Consider the following 16,549-nt stretch of genomic DNA (forward strand, 5'->3'; position numbering starts at 1 on the left):
GATATCTGGTATCTTTAAGATGATAAAATTTATACTCTGCCTTAAATACTTTAGAAATGCTACTACGCACAGTTCAAGAGTCCTGATGATTACACTGCTTCTTCCCCCAGCTTGATAATACTTGAAAGAGATGGAACACAAAAGGGACCTGGAACATCACAAAGGCATGTTAAAAGTAGTAGTGTTATGCTTTCTTTTGACAACTAGATTGTAAGATGCTTAGTATTTAGAAAAGTGCTGAATGAAAAAAATCTGACTTAATAGAAACAGGCTATATTAATTTTATATTACAGTAAGTTAAACAATAATGTAATATGAAACCCACAAGAAAAATGTAAGTCACTGGCAAGACCACTACCTCAGTGCAGAGATCAAAAAAAAGAAAACCAACAAAAAGGTAGCACTGATTAATAGTTCATTAAGAGTTCAATTCCAAATAGTTCATTGCAAGATACTGTTAAGATTTTCTTCTCTACTCAGAAAATGTAAGGAACGTACAAACTAAGTCAGCTACAGATTGTTTTTCATATACCAGAAGAACAGTTAATCATCAAATGATCTAAAATGCTGGTCAACCCTTCAATATTATTAAGAATTGCTCTGCAACATATTTTAACCAATGTATTACTATTATATTTATTTAAAGAAAAACAAGGCGACATTCCCAGTGTGCACTCAGCACAGCTCCACATATATCAGTAGAAGGAACACTTCTAGCTCATACAAGCTAAGGAACAGGACCACAAATCAGCAAGTTATATGACCTTTGAGGAAGAAGGTGGAATCCACCTTTTAAGACTAAGAACCTTCATTGTGTCTATTCACACAACACAGACAACTCTTTTTTTTTTTCTCCTTTTCCCCCCTGAAAAAAGTGCCCTTTGCTTTTAAAATTACCAGATTAGTTCAAGCTCTAAAATATGTAAACTCCTCCCCACACCTACTCTATATGAAGACTTAGATGCAGTTGAGTGCTATGGGAAACATTGCACAAAAAAGGATACAACAAGAAAGGATACACTCTGCATGACAGTATTACTGCAGTATTTACGCAGGAATGTTTCTAAAGAAGAACAGCAGAATGTGGTTTAATTTTACTTGACTCTCAGTATTGCATACACATAACTTTATGCTACCTATCAAAAGCAAATATGCCTCTTTGATATAATACAGTTTTTGACCCCTTATGAGATTTAATGAGGGCTGATGAGTCCAACACTAAACTCCATATTCAAAAGTAAATACATTTTTTGATAACTTGGAACTACTAGGATAACACCAGATTTTTCTGTCTCATTAATTCTCCTTCAAGTCTTTGCCATTTTACAGACTCACTTTTTCCATCAGGTCCAAAACCCAATCATGTTTCCATTCAATGCAGGCTTTCAAGTCACTTCCCTATGAAGAAGCTGGAGACCTCTCAAGATCAGTGTCTTCTACATAACCTTTCTCCCAAAAAGCAGTATTTTAGCTACAGAAAAAATAGTCACTCCAAATACTAACTGAAATTTTTGCCAGTCCATCAGGAAGAAGACATTTCAGCCAGCAAGGAGTTACATAATACATGTGGCTTATAAAAATACTATTTTCTCTACAAATAATAAAGCCTTTGTAGAGAAAATACTAAAAAATAATAATATTTGTAATAACATTCATAAATTTAACACAGCTTCTTTCTGTTTAAAAATAATCAAAAGTTTAACTTATGTCATTTTAGTTGTTAAAAACTAACAACAACATTGAGATGCACGATACAGATCAAAATTTGAAATCCCTCAATTGTTTGCATAAGCTTCTTTATATGCATGTTTATGTTTCAAATGAGATTCTGACACTGTTTTTCCTTACAGACTCAGATTTCTATAACGGAATTTTGCATCATAAATCAGCATCCATCAGAATATTCCAGTAGGAACAGGAAAACATAGTCATGCAGAAATAGGGTTCAGTTTCATCATTAGTTGGGAAGTGAAATAAATACTTTTAATTAAACCTCATGGATGCCTAGAAATCTGTATTAGTCTATGGCACATTCTGTGATCTTTACACACAAATGGTCAAAGTAAGGAAGAAGTTCTGCCCATGATACATTAAACCAAAAACACCAAGGTAACTCATGTAAGACTTTCAGGTGTACAAATAAGTCTTGCATAAGTATACGTTTGCTCACTCTGAAAAAAGCTTCTGAGTTGACCATCAACATGATTAATAACCAAGCAAGCACCTTGTTATTTTCTTTATGTAATTCAAGTATTATTTATCATGTTTAGTGAAGTCAGAATTAAGTTAATGTACAAAATCAGTTGGAAAGACATGGAATTCCTAGAAGAATAAAAGTGTTTAGACCTCACGGCTTTCCAACAGCTAAAATACTTCAAGTTTCTTTTTTGCAATTAAAGAAACCTTAATAATTTTCTTCTTAGACACTGGATAAAATAATATAAATACAAGGTTTTTTTCTAACAAGGAAGGAATAAGAAACAAGACTGAAACACTCCCATAAACCCTTGCTCCTAACAGAATACTTTAGCCAAAGCTCATTTGTCTCTTTTCAATGACCAATACAGAAGAATGCCTGTAAAAAAGTGATCTTTAATTTGATAAAATAAAATACAGATTTTGCAAACCACAAATCAGTAACTCAAAATAGTAAGTGGTAAGACCAAAGAGCATCTCAGAAATGAGGGAAACAAGCTCAACTATAATCTGATGAAAAAATCCTTAGACAACTGACAGAACAAGAAACCTACAATTGAGGTAACTGTTATAAATAAAATATTATATAAGTTATAAAACTTCCCAATAACCACACTGTGGGGTCTCCAACCGATTTTTAAAAATCAAAACCAGCTGTTCACATCCTTTATTTCAAACTTCATTGTTACTTTGGAAAAAACCCTGATCAAAACATCCAGATTAAAGACACATAATGGATTAAGTAGAATGTTTCAGAAGCATTCAGTCTAAGCTTTGAGTTAATTTGGTCTTAGGAGGAGGCATAACCAGAGTGATGCCCAACTGTAACCTGTAATTAAGTTAAATGCTCTTTAAATTTGCGGTAGCCGATCTATCAGAGGGTGCAGATTGAGAAATAAGTGCTTCTAATTCTTGCACCAGTTACTTCACGTGCTAATTTCAGACAGTTCACTACTCAAATGGTTTTAGGCCATGAAGCCCCTCACAGTTAAATTAGAGCTGATTTTGCTTGAGTTATTCTCATGTAAAGCAAATAGTGAGAGTAAGCAGTAATGAAGTAAAGCTATATGATAGGAAAAAGTTAAATAGTGATTACTTTCTGCTAAAAGTTACTTTCCCATCAAGTTTAGACAATAATGCCAAAAATCAGGACCTATGCATTCCACAACAAAGAAAGCCTTGATCAAGGCAACATTAAGTAGAACTTTCTGACATTATATCCTTTCCTAAATCAGACAAGTTTAAAGGATGCTGCAGCAGCACTAAGATCTCATTTTCCAAAGTTAGCAAAACCAAAGGTCCTTTACAGAGCTAGCAAAATTGAGTTTATTGCTGGAAACAGTTCTTCAGGGTCACTTCACAATGGCAGGGACAGAAGGAAAGGAAAAAAGAGGCAAAGCAAAAAGCCAAGACCCAGAAGATTACTAAAAGGTAAGTGGTCCGATTCTACAGAATTATTCACCTTAGATCCCCAGATTAAGGATTAGAGAAATTGACAACTACCCTAGGATATCAGGATTAGGGACATGGCAGTCTCCAAGTTTCTAAAGAGAGGAGGAAGAAACATTTTAAACTTACGCCAACTATGTACCTTGCATTCTGGTTTTCAGATATAAGTGCACATTTAGGAAAAGAAAATTGTATGGAACATTTCCCCTCCACCATCACTATTCCTAAAGAAGCTATTAAAAGGTAACCAAAAAAACCCCCAACGAAACAAATTAACAAAAAACCCCAGCCTATTTCTTTATTTTCATTTTCAGGCAAAGAATCCATACCTTGTGCAGTGCTCTACTTTTTTCTTTTCCCTTCATTGGCATCCTGTTTTGGTCTAGCTGAACGAGCAAATTGCTGATATTCTGTTAAGGACTACAAGTGTCAATGATAAACAGAAGCCAATCAAGAAATAAAAAAATAAGTATTATTTCAACAAAAGAGAGTTTAAAAAGTGGCCTTTATCTGTGCATCAATTCTACTACAGTATTAAATATTATAACAATAGTGTCCATTAGTGAAACACTGTGACTTTACTGATCTGCAGTACAAAAAAATTTAAGAGAGCCTGCCCAGAGTTTACAATACTAAGTAAATAAGGAGGACTAACTGGGAACGGGTTAGGTGCAAACAGAGTAACTACAGCAGGACAAATGCTTGATATTTACAATCCTACATCCCAGCATGTTAATTACATAACTTTGATGTATGGATTTGTGAGGAAAAAAGCTAAAAGGAACAGAGGTTGAGGTGAACAAGAATACAAAGAAAAGGAAATAAACTATGAAACATTTAAGTGAAAAATAAGAAAGGACTTACAGACAAAAAACAGGGCAATGCAATCGAAAAGTCAAAATTCCAACATGTTACACAGGCTGAAAAAGTAACTGACAGTTCCAGCTGGACAGTAAGTCTACACAGAGACCACTGACCCCAACAGGAACATTTATGTTCTTAATTCTGTAAACACAGGCTTAAACAAGTCAAAAAGTCTACTTAATGTAGATACGATGGTCATACAAGCTAAATTATCTTTTGATCCTGCAAATACAAGACCACAGAAGACAATTTTATTGTCTTAAATAAAGCACATTTACTTTCCTATTTCACATGAGCTGCCTCTACATATTTTTCAATTGTCATAAAATTAACAATAGTACACTATGCTATGCTGCCTGGTTTTCTTAAGGTATCTCCTCTTTCCATAGATTTCTAGTAAGTAGAACACTATGGCAGCAAAACTAGAGATTGATGGACAGATTACAAAGAATATAATGTAAATGTTTGAAAAAAAAGATACAACCACCATGGGTTTTTCAAATAAGACATATCCATTTGCTTCTTTTAAAGCTTTAGAAGCTGCTTTTTCATTAGGAAGTCCAATGAAAGCCTGTCCTTTCATACGGCCTTCTTTCATCAAACGAATATCAAACCTAGAGGCAAAATTGAGAATTGGTAATTACTCATGTTTAACCACACTTTCATATTTCACAGTACAAATATAATTCTCAGGCTTCAAGTTGGAGAAATAGAGATGGGAGCAGAGCCTACAAGCAGGAATTATGTCATGGGAGACCATTTTCCCCAGGGGAACCATTTAGTAAAAAGTAATATTAGACTGCAGGATGTCAAATTGGTATGCAACTGGAGTAAATATGACATATGCAAAATGATCAGATATACACAATCATCTACACTGATTCTGCGTTCCTCAGGCAATGAACAGTAAATGTGGTAATGAAAATAAGGGCAAAATGGTAGGGTCTTCAGACACTGTTCAAAAAATAATTCTCTTTCCGTACTTGTGATAAATGAAGATTTCTAGACAAAACAGATTTTTTCTTTATGCAGGAGCATAAAGCAAAAAGTAAAGATCACTACTTTTTATATCACAATTCTCACCAGTATTATAGAAGTTAACATAAAAGGCTTAATTTTAATCAAGTACCAAATTAACTTACATATTTCGTTCCACTTCTGACTGGAAGTCAACATATCTTCCAAAAATGAATTTGAGATCCTGAAATTAATGGGTAGGTATAAGAGGAAAGCTGATAAAAAGCTCTTTTGACAAATATTTAACTTGCTTGTTTACCTACCTTTTCTTGTACTTGTTTAGCTAAATTCTTCACATATATCCTGCAAGTTGGATCACCTGGCTCATAGTTTTTGAAAACAGAAAATTTTTCCATTTCTTAAAGACAGAAAAACAGACAATGTTTTAGCTGATTTACTTACTTTGTATTTTTGCTCAGTATAAAATAACTAAATTTAATATATGATCAATTAATAAAGAAAATAGAAGTATTTGTTGCAACAAATCAGAGCGCTATGATTAAATAACTTATTCTCAGAGTTATACCTTCTCTAGAAAGTCTGTTTTTCTCTAGATCCCTTCTAGAAATAAATTCTGATGGTATTTCATCTTCCTCCTCTTCAGTTTCCATTTTATCATTTGAGCTAGGAGCTGGGAAGATCCTTCCAAAGCCTGTATTATTGATTTGTTCTGTGGTTGCATAAAGGTCTGAAATTTCAACACATTATATAAGTAGTTTGTATGTTTATTCACAAGAGGATCAACAGAAAGCAAAAAAAGTATGCTCCTTTCAGTAATATTTTAATATAGTAGACTTTGTAAAGCAATTAGAACACAGCCTTAAAGAAATGAGTCTTAATCCCTGGTTTGACAAACACAGCTGCTCTAGATGGTCCTATAAAATCAACCATGCTACAAATAAAAGCCATGGCACATGCCAGTTAAGGTAAAACTAGCCTCGCTGTTCAAGCCTGTATCCATTCCAAAGAAACTGTATATTACTCCAAAGTACCAAGAAATACTGACTGACCATAACCCTATAAGAAACCATCACACCTCATTGCTATTATTGCCAGCATTTTTATAGCAAATAATCAGTGCATCAAAGAGAAGGAGTTGGCAATCACTTGAATGCTGCTTTCTAAGAGCTGGAAAAGGAAAATCTGAAATTAGCCTGATATATTGTATAATAATCTATCCAATTGTATAATAAGCTATATAATACCGAGAATGCATTTGTAGCATATTTGCTAAAGACACCTTAATATTTAAAAGAGTGTGCAACTCGCCATAAAACCACAGATCACACAGGAGAGAAAGAGACCTTTAAAATCCTCTAGATCCTTTATTGTACTAAAGCACAGAGTTCTGTGCTTTAACATGGGAGAAGAAAGCAAACACAGACAAGACACAAGTTGGTGTTCTTAAACAAACCCTGATGTACGCTATTTGAGACAGCTCCATTACAAAAGAAAAGAATTCCCTGGCCTAAATTTCAGCAGCCTGCTACACACTGAAACCACATGAATTTAATATTAAACATATTTGAAATACGAACTTTCTTACCATTTTTTTCTTCTTTTTCTGAGTTTATCTGAAGAACAGCTGGGATGTCAGTAGTAATATGGAACTCAATTTTTTTATGACCTACATGATGTGGCTGCTCAAAGACATCTGAAGGTGACAGTGCAGCGTGCAAATTACTGTTTAAAACAACTGCATGTTAATTAAAGATTCAGACACTGAAGAATACATACTCAAATACAAGATTTCTTCCAGATAGATTTTATGCTGTTGTTTTACCACATATTTACACATATACTGTGTATTTACCACAAATACACGAGTTCTCCATTTCATAAGTTTCACCCAATACAGTTCAAGTTGATTAAAACACTGCAAACACAGTAGGTATGCCTGGCAGTGAGAGCAAAAACAAGAATTACATACCACATTACAGTACAGACAGGCACTTATGAAAAACTTTATCAATAACTTAAAATACAAAAAAAATAACAGGCCTTGCTGATGCTCTCACATAATGTATAAAATAGATCAGATTTTCAAAAAATATAGCAAATCACTTGGAGGAAGGCGGCAGCTACTGGTAAAAATACATTCACAACTGATCATCACTACACAGAAACACTACAATGGTGTCTACTGTGCCATAGCACTGCAGTTTCAAAACTCAAACTTATACTGGAAGTATAAAAACTGATTTGGTTTAACTTTTAAAATTTATTTTAAATTTTTATTTTAAGAAGTATCCCAAAGAATAAATCCAGATTGCTTCTGTCAGCGCTGTGATATTAAATTTTTTTTCATAAAAAAGAAAAACAAGGATTTTTATTGGTTTGATAGCCAAACAAACACAGAGCTTTACATATTTTACAGATTAACATTGTTGAGCAGACTTGAGTTCAAATTACACAAAAATTTGGATCTTTAGAGAAATAACCTAGCATAAGGATAAGGGAAGACCAACTCCACTACCAAATTTACATATCAGTGAAGAATGTTTGTTTTAGAACAGCAACACTAAAGCAAACATGATACACAGAATATCATTTAGCAAAAGAAATAATCTTCTGAAAAAGTGCAAAAACTACAGAAATAATACAAACCTGTGGGGAGTACACACAGGAACATTCAGTAAGTCTTTAATTCTTTGCTTTTTTCTAACACCACGCCTCTTTGTGTTTATTGGTCTTTTAGGCTGAAGGGTTGCCAATTCCATCAACTTGGTCATTCTATTTTAAACAAAATTTAAAAAAGAACCAAAGTGGCTTACAGTTTATTTGTAAATACTCATTTTGAAAACCCTTCTCCCTTCCTTAAAGCCCTTGAAATACAGCTTTTAGAATACGGTTATACATCTAGCTACCTTAAGACAAAAACTACATTAATAAACTATAACACATAGCAAATTAATATACACAGAGCACTTAAGTGACCAATCAAAATCGTAATGAGTTCAATAATACCCCTTCCTTCCCCAAGTATGCACATAATTAGGACACTGAAGCTGTAGAAATGCTAAGATGACCCAAGCTGAACCTTTTTTTATAATAGTATTTCCAGTCAACAGGAGTGCCTTTTTTCAAATGCACATATTTTTCTGAATATAGCATAGGGACTTTCTGATTTACTTTTCAGTTTAAATAGCAAATAACGAAAATTGCTTCATCATTTAGTATTAGTTTAAAGATTAAAAAAACAGCTATGATGTAATTCAGTCCCAAAACTGCAAGAGAATCCTTAGCACACACAACCTCACATTATTACTACTCCTAGCAATATACACTGATGTACAAAGAACATTTTGGAAGTCAGAGTGCACATACCATTCAGGCTGAGTAGTTTACTTAGTAAAGATGTGAAAAAATGAAGAATCCAGAAAATAAACTAATTATTGCTTCCTTATATCTGCACACTCTCTTCATTCTGAGTTTTTGTTTTGTTGGGTTTTTGGTTTTTGGACATGGGAACAAATGATAATTTGCATACCATTTGGCCATTTTCCTCCTCTTATTGTGATTGAAAACAGCACTGTCCTCCTGTTTTTAAGTCACTCTGGAGCTTCCTTAAGCATCTGGAAAGATCATCTATATACTGCAAACATTAACAGATTCCACCATTTGCTGAACTAGAAGTTAGAAAAGCAAAAACACCACTTTAAAGGAGCCCAAAAGCTTGCATATTACGAAAATGCATACCTCTCCTTTTCCTCCTCATTATCGCTTTCATACTCTGATTCATCTCCACTAGATAGCTGCTCCTCTTCTTCAGGCAAAGGAGGTTCTTCAGGAGGCAGCGGTGGGATTGGGGGAGGTGGCACAGGCACTGGTAAATACTCTTCATACTAATTATGGGGAAAAAGTTTTAAAAAGTAACTAAAGGTTTTAAAGGAAAAAAAAATGTCATATCTTGTCCTTCCTGACAATAAACACGGTCAAAGCAATAAATTAGAAAATGACAGGAAGCATTTTTTTAGAAGTATGTTTATAGGGATCTAGATGCTATTTTGCTAAGCTACATTACTAATGAAAACTTTCCACAAAAAAAAATTTGCTGCTTTCTCAAGTGTAACAGTGAACATTTTCAGTCGTTTAATTTGAGGAGTTAAAAAAAATCCTCAACATAGCAACCATGGCCCTGGGTTTTTACTTTACACTCAGCTTTAAGGACTTTCCTCAGAAGAATATGGTCAAAACGTATGGGAGGATGCCTAAGCTCCCAAGCCATCTCAGTTTCTACACTGAGCCTTCCACCACCTACCAAAGCTACATTTCTGTATCTGTAAGGAGTGAGGATTTTATGAAAGAAATAATTTTTTTCACTGAAACTGCAAAAACAACATAAGAAATGCCCCACTTCCAACACTCTTATTACACAGCTACTTTTATGTACCATCAGTTCCATACGGCACTGATGTCTTCTGGCATTACTCTGTGCCCATTAGAAACTGCACTGGGAATTTCAAGGACTGGCTTTTCACCTTACTACTCTTTTTTGCATTGCCATTAAATTCACAGTGCTTAATCTGTCCCAATACCAATAATAAAATTATTCTCAGAAAATCAGTTTGAATTAATTTATTTGATAGATTTATTTCATAGTTTTCTTTACCAGCTAACTCCCCTGTTATTAGAAGCAGGTGTTCTGTTTGGGCAAACACAAAGTGTAGTGCAGCAAACTTCACTATATCCAAATACTGTGGCTATCACTATTAACACAAGTCCTCACTTGCTCTATCTTCCACTGGCAAACTGCTCTATCACAGCAACAGAGAACTGAGACCACAGAACTGGTATTTCTATTTCCCTCCCCCTGCCCCAAAAGCCTCTGCCAGTTTCCCCTCAATCCTGCCTCTTTCAAAATACACCCTGGAGACCATGCAAGTTAAATCCAAAAGCGCTGTATAATCTCATTAATAATCTGAATCCAATCAGAACTCCAAAGACAGACAGGGGTCAAACTACTTCACACATCTTTGTAAGGTAATGGGCTAACAGTATTCTTTATTTCCTGTATCTGTAACATGATCCCTTTTTTTTTATACTCAACAGTTTGAAATACTCCTGTGCTACTGTCATATATGTATATTTCTTTGTTCTAAGTATAGTTAAAAAGATTTCTTTAGAAGACTAACATGCACATCTTACCCAATGAAATGCAGCAGTATTTGCTATCCTCTAGAGAGTTCTCCAACTTTTAGAAGTTTAAACTTAGATCTCCTATCATGTTGCTAACACTTTAAATTCTGAATCCGTTATACAGTACCTAAAACATATTTTAAAAGTTACCATTGGAGGGCGAGCAGTAATTGGTCCAAAAGGTGGTGGAAGATTCATTTTATTCATAAGATGAAGTACCTGAAACGATTCAAGAGAAGTAAGATAAATTAAAAATATAGTTCCTTGCTAGATATCATAGGTGATAAATTCTGGCAAGTGTAAATTAGCATAGTTTTAATGAAGACACAACTACATTGGTTATTAAACAATTTGAAAGCCTACACTTGAGATCCAACATTAATGGTAAATCTGAGAAACACCCTAAAAAGGCTAATCAAAAAAAGTAAAGCAACTTCTCAGAATTAAATTCCAAGTACTCAAGTCACATCTAATTAGAGAGATCATATACAGTTAAGTCTTCAGTGTCAATGAAGTTACTTCTGGTCAAATTACATCTTTTTAGCTCAACATAGTGAATAATGAACATTGGCTAACACAATCACAGGAAAACTAACTTATATTTACTATGACAAAAATTATTTATGTGGATGATTCGTAGAGGAAAAAGGAGATGTTTCTGGTTTTATACTTTCTTTTTTTGCAGTTTTTTCCTTACCTGGACATAAAATTTGGGCACGCTTGCCAAGGCATTTGCTATATTTGCTAGGATTGTACTTGAAGGTGGTGGGTACAAATATTTGAGGCAAGAATTGATAGGAAAGGTGAGGCTGAGGAAAAAAGATTAAAAACAAGACATCTTAGCACCATTGCCACATAATGACTGATAATTAATGATTACTAGACATTTAACTATTCATTACATCTGAATTATCACTGAAATATAATTACTTCCCCTAGAATAGTTTTAGGCCATTTACATTATGTCTTTAACATCAGGGAGCAGTCCCCTAACACATGACTGGGCTTGGACCAAAGTACCAACACACAAAGGAAGCCTAAAGCACACAGAAACAATCAACATGTCCAAAACCAAAAGCATAGAAAACATCATAAACACAATGCTCATAGTGCTGGATTCATTAGACCAAAAAGAAATTTATTCTTCATGTATGCAAAAACGCAAACGGGGAAAAAAAAGAACAAGTAACCTCTGGAAAAGCAAAAGTCAACAGTATTCTGCTGTTAACACTGGGGCAACCTACTTGGTCCTCACACTCTTCCTGAGAAAGCAATGTATAGTCCTAGAAGGCTGTTTCGCAATCCACAACTTCACAACTCAAAGCACCCGTCACTACTCAGCTGTGAGGGTTCTAAACTTGAACTAAAGCAATCTTTATAACAATTGCTACAGCTATGCATGTAGAACAGTAGCATACTATAAAACAAACAGTGCACAACACTTATTTGGAAATAAACTGTAACAGAATAAAATAATTAAACCCAAAAAATCCACTAACCCATGGTTGGGTGCAATTCCATTCTCTATTTTAACACAGCTTGGTTCTTTCTTCTCTTCTTCTTTCACTGGTTCTTCTGAACTGAAAATTAATTTAGCCTTAATTAAAACTGGACAAAATTTAGGTGCCTTACATAACATATGAAATATGTTTCATCTCATCTATTAAAAATAAAACAGATTAGTATTTTTAACTTAATTTACCAATGGCATTACTACAGCCATTATTAATTCTTAAGAATTAATACACGTGGATAATTATTGTAGCCAGGCTTCTAAAATAAATATTTATGCACATTTAAATTCAAACACTTCTGACTTAAATCTACTCACAGGAAAAGAACTAAAATTTTTTCATGTTACTCTCTGTTCAGAGACTTTATACAAGTCAAAGGTATTAAATTAATAATTTGTTCATATTCAGAGAGTGGAACTAAGAACTTAAAATCTCTATAGTTGATTTTAATTAAGCACTATCACATAGCTTCTATCACTTAATTAAAAAAATAATTAAGCTGCATAGTTAGTCTTTCAGGTTTACCTGTGTAATATGTAACAGTACTTGACAGCCAACTGAAACCCAAATTATCACAGTTCTTGGTCACATTACCATTAGGATTCACTGATTTTTTTATTTTTAAATATTACATATTCTTTAATTATCTGAAGACTCAGTTTTAAGTTTGTTCTGCTCATGCTTCAAGCTAGATACATGCAAATCAGCTCCAGCTTAGAAGCCAGTGGCTATAACAGTATAGTCTTATACAGTTATGCTAGCAGGTGTCAGTTCTGCCTGACTCTTGATTAGTTAAGAAAGAAACATCAGGAAAGCATTGCATGCACTGTTTAACAGCAAAATGAAATTATAATCCTGACACAAAAAAAAGTAGAAGTCTTTTTTTAAACACAGGGAACCTGTGCAACACAGAGGTCAGTTTACGCAGACTGGAGTCCTGCTCTGTAAATGAGAACAAACAGGACCATCTGCTGATTAAAGATATTAGTAACTATAGGAATAAGGATGGGAATTATTTCCTGATGACACTGAATGAAACAATACTAATGGGAGGAATGCAGTCACTTATTTACAGATCTGAACCTGCCTGTTAACACTTCTAAATAGTTACAATTTATCCATTGACTTATCAGTACTATAAAAGTACCATGAATACAGAATTTACTTTCCTTGCCACAAACACAGAAACTAATTTATTACGCACATACCTTTTACAGTTCTCTGAGAAAGAAGGCTGGCTAAGTACCTGCACACTATCTTGCTCCTTTGCAAATTCGACAACTAAGGTGTGACCTAGAAGTTTCAACTGATGCAGTCTTGACAATGCCTTCAAATAATTAGAATGGAGAAAAGAAAGGGAAGAAGAAACACACCAGAATTATTTCAAAGCATAACGGTTTTTTCTCTGTTTTTTTTTTTATTTCAAAGCATAACTGGTTGGCAAAGCAGCCACAGGATGCAGTCCCAACTGCTTTAAGCTAAGTCTGGGCCACTACAGACACAGGTAGTTCTGGACTGTTCCTTGCCTTCACAGCCCTGCTTTTAGCAGTCTCTTCCCTGCCAGGAGGGAGAAAAAAGATGAGGTTGCACAGCTAGAACCATTGCAGAGACTGAGGTCATCTGAACACAATAGTGAGACTGCAGCCTTAACAATGATACTTACTACATAGCCTAGTAAATCTCTGTGATTCCAAGTAACCAATCACTTGCTCATGAACTACAAACATGCTGAAGTCCACTAGTAATAGAGCTAAGAATTTTGAAATCAAGATTCTTAACAGTGACACTAGGAAGCTCCAGCATTCTGCTAGTATGGATCCTGACAGGCTGCTAACGATTGACACAAAGCAACCTAAATTCACCACTGTTCACCTCACATAGTCTTTGTAACTTTTTGAGTAGTACTTTACAGTATGGCCTAAAAAAAAAGCAACACCAAAAAAAACCAGGGCATAAGAATGAAATTCAGGGGACAGGCTTTTTACCAATTCATATTTTAAAAGCCTTATTAGTACTACCTTTCTGGCATCCGTGTCCCCCATTAACATGGTAGTTTTCTTTTTCTTAAAAGAGTTGGGCATTCAAGGCAGTCTTGAACTGCATACATCATTATGTCTGAATTTTATGGCAAATATGCAATTATGCAGGAGACAAGTAAATTGTTTGGTTTATAGTTTATATATAAATGCACACAAACCTAGCAAGGCCCTAATCAGTCTCAACTCATGTAAGTTTGCCATGATCTAAGTGACAGGTTGGATGAGATGACTTTCAGAAGCCCCTTCCAACCTACCCTTCTTATGATTCTACAGGAGTGCTTGTTTTATCAAATCCTTCAAGCATCTCCTGAAATAGAGCTCTAATATTACATTGCTCTGAATTTTTTCCCCAACACTGAGTACTAAATGATGTGTAAAACATTTTAGAGCACAACTGTCAATTCAGAAGAGTGCTTTGCTAAAACATTCAATATCAGACTCAATACAAACCTTCACAGCTGCATTTTCACTGGGAAAGGTAGCAAAAGCAGTATGTTTCTAAAAAGCAAAGAAAAAAATGGTCATACTGAATTTAAATTAAAAAGGTACGAATTTGCATGTAAAACACATACAAACAAGTAATTTGTAAGTTCAAGTATATGTATTTGAAAGCTTCCACACAGTAGTTATCTAACTCCCATGTAAGGCAAAGGTGAAGGAGTAGACAACATTTTACTTAAGAATTTAGGACAAACATCTCCTGCAGTCAAAAATTAGGATAGGAATTCAGCAGTTTGAAGAACACAGGCAAACAGTTGCTTTTTTTCTAGCAAGCAAAAGCCATTCTAAACTGCAAGAAAGTATGTATTGACAAAGAAGTTAAATTTCCTCCTTCAAAAAGAGGATTAATTTCAGCACCTCTCAGCAGCAGGTTTTCATCTAAGCAACTTCTAAAAGTAATACTTTTCCTACTACAAAAGTCATAACTATTGTTGTACTCTGAAAGTTTAGATAGTTTCTAACTAACATTTTCACTACTTTAAGTTTAAAAAAGATTAAGCTTTCCAAATTAGATAAAATTCTCACAGAATACAGTTTATCCTAAACTTAAATTTGTTTTAATAAACAATTAAAATTACTTCATCTTGCCACTACCCAATTCAGTATTGAAACCCCAAATGATTAATACTGTCATAAGAGCAGCTATCCGGAAAATCTTTGTAACAAAGTCAGTATTTTTAACATCCTGTAAAACAAAGCATAACACTGACACAAGATGTGGACATCATTTATCTGCAGTTCTGTAAGAATACAAGGCTTTTTCCAAACAGCATTTACACCAGAAAAATATTCCTATATTTTTGTAATTTGGAGGGAAGAAATAAAATAAAAATTTCAAGAGACAGACCTGTGAAACTGCATCCCTATTTACCCTTCTGCACTGCTTTTCCACAGCCTTATTACTAACAACAAACGAGGCCAAAGCTGCGGCCAAGGCCACAGGACTTGCAGCAGGTGGGGAGACGGGACCCCCGTGCCAGACGCTGTCCCGACCGCCCCGCCTGGGCTCAGCGGTGCTCTCCTGGCGTACAGGGCCACGGCGCCGCTGCCCGCTCCCGCCCGAGCGGGGAAAAGGAAGAGCCCTGATCCGGCAAACACGCTCGCCCCCCCGCTGCGGCCCGCTCCGCGCCCCTGAGGCGCGGCAAATGGGCCAGGGCGGCGGCAGGGATCCCCCTGCCACTGCCGCCCCCACCGCCCGGAGCCGACCCAGGCCCCGGCCCTCACCAGCCGCCCGTGGTCCGACAGGACGCGCACAGACACCGCCCCAAAGTGCTTCAGCAGATCCTCCTTCTCCGCCACCGTCAGTTCGGCGGGCAGGTGCCGCACCAGCAGCGTCCGGCCCCGTCGCCGCGCCACGCCGGGGTGAGGCGGGACGCCGGGGTGAGGCGGGCCGGCACCCAGGCCCACACCGGCCGCCCGCGCCTCCTCACAACCCGACGCCGCCATGACAGGGCCGAACCGCCCGCCGCACGCACCCGGAAGCAAAGGGACAAATGGCGCGAAAGCGGAAGTGGGGACTTGGGCCTCAAGTCTCGCGAGACTGGCGGCGGCGCGCGAGGCGGTGTGTCGCTAGTGGGAAGGGCGGGAAGCACGCGCCGACGAGGCCGTTGTGGCGCTGTGGTGCTGCGGGTTCGGGACCTGCTGCCCCAGGCCGGCCCTGGCGCCGTGCTGGAGGGGCTAAAAGGGACGCCGCGGTAAGCTGCTGTGGCTAGCTCCGCGGTTTCTCTGGCCCGTGTGCTGACGGGCGACTGAAGCAGCAACCTGAACCAGCAGTCGGGCTCTGCCCCCGTGCCCTCGGTCTCGCTGGTGCCAGGCGTGTCGTAAGCGCTG

At 36.4% G+C, this 16,549-nt stretch overlaps 1 protein-coding gene across 1 annotated transcript; it reads right to left on the reverse strand.

The window, feature by feature from the left end:
• Positions 1-3,987: 3,987 nt before the first annotated feature.
• RNPC3 (RNA binding region (RNP1, RRM) containing 3) lies at positions 3,988-16,267 on the reverse strand (the record flags this gene model as incomplete). The annotated part of the gene is made up of 14 exons (XM_082002843.1): positions 15,944-16,267; positions 14,669-14,716; positions 13,388-13,506; positions 12,165-12,245; positions 11,363-11,474; positions 10,816-10,884; positions 9,226-9,371; positions 8,134-8,259; positions 7,073-7,209; positions 6,053-6,214; positions 5,790-5,884; positions 5,652-5,710; positions 4,991-5,123; positions 3,988-4,047 (listed from the first exon to the last, which is right to left on the reverse strand). The coding sequence occupies exons 1-14, from the start codon at positions 16,163-16,165 to the stop codon at positions 3,988-3,990; spliced, it is 1,569 nt and encodes a 522-aa protein (XP_081858969.1). The 5' UTR covers positions 16,166-16,267.
• Between the last annotated feature and the right edge of the window lie 282 nt (positions 16,268-16,549).

This window comes from Phaethon aethereus, assembly GCF_964289735.1.
Source record: "Phaethon aethereus genome assembly, chromosome: 8".
NCBI lineage: Eukaryota > Metazoa > Chordata > Aves > Phaethontiformes > Phaethontidae > Phaethon > Phaethon aethereus.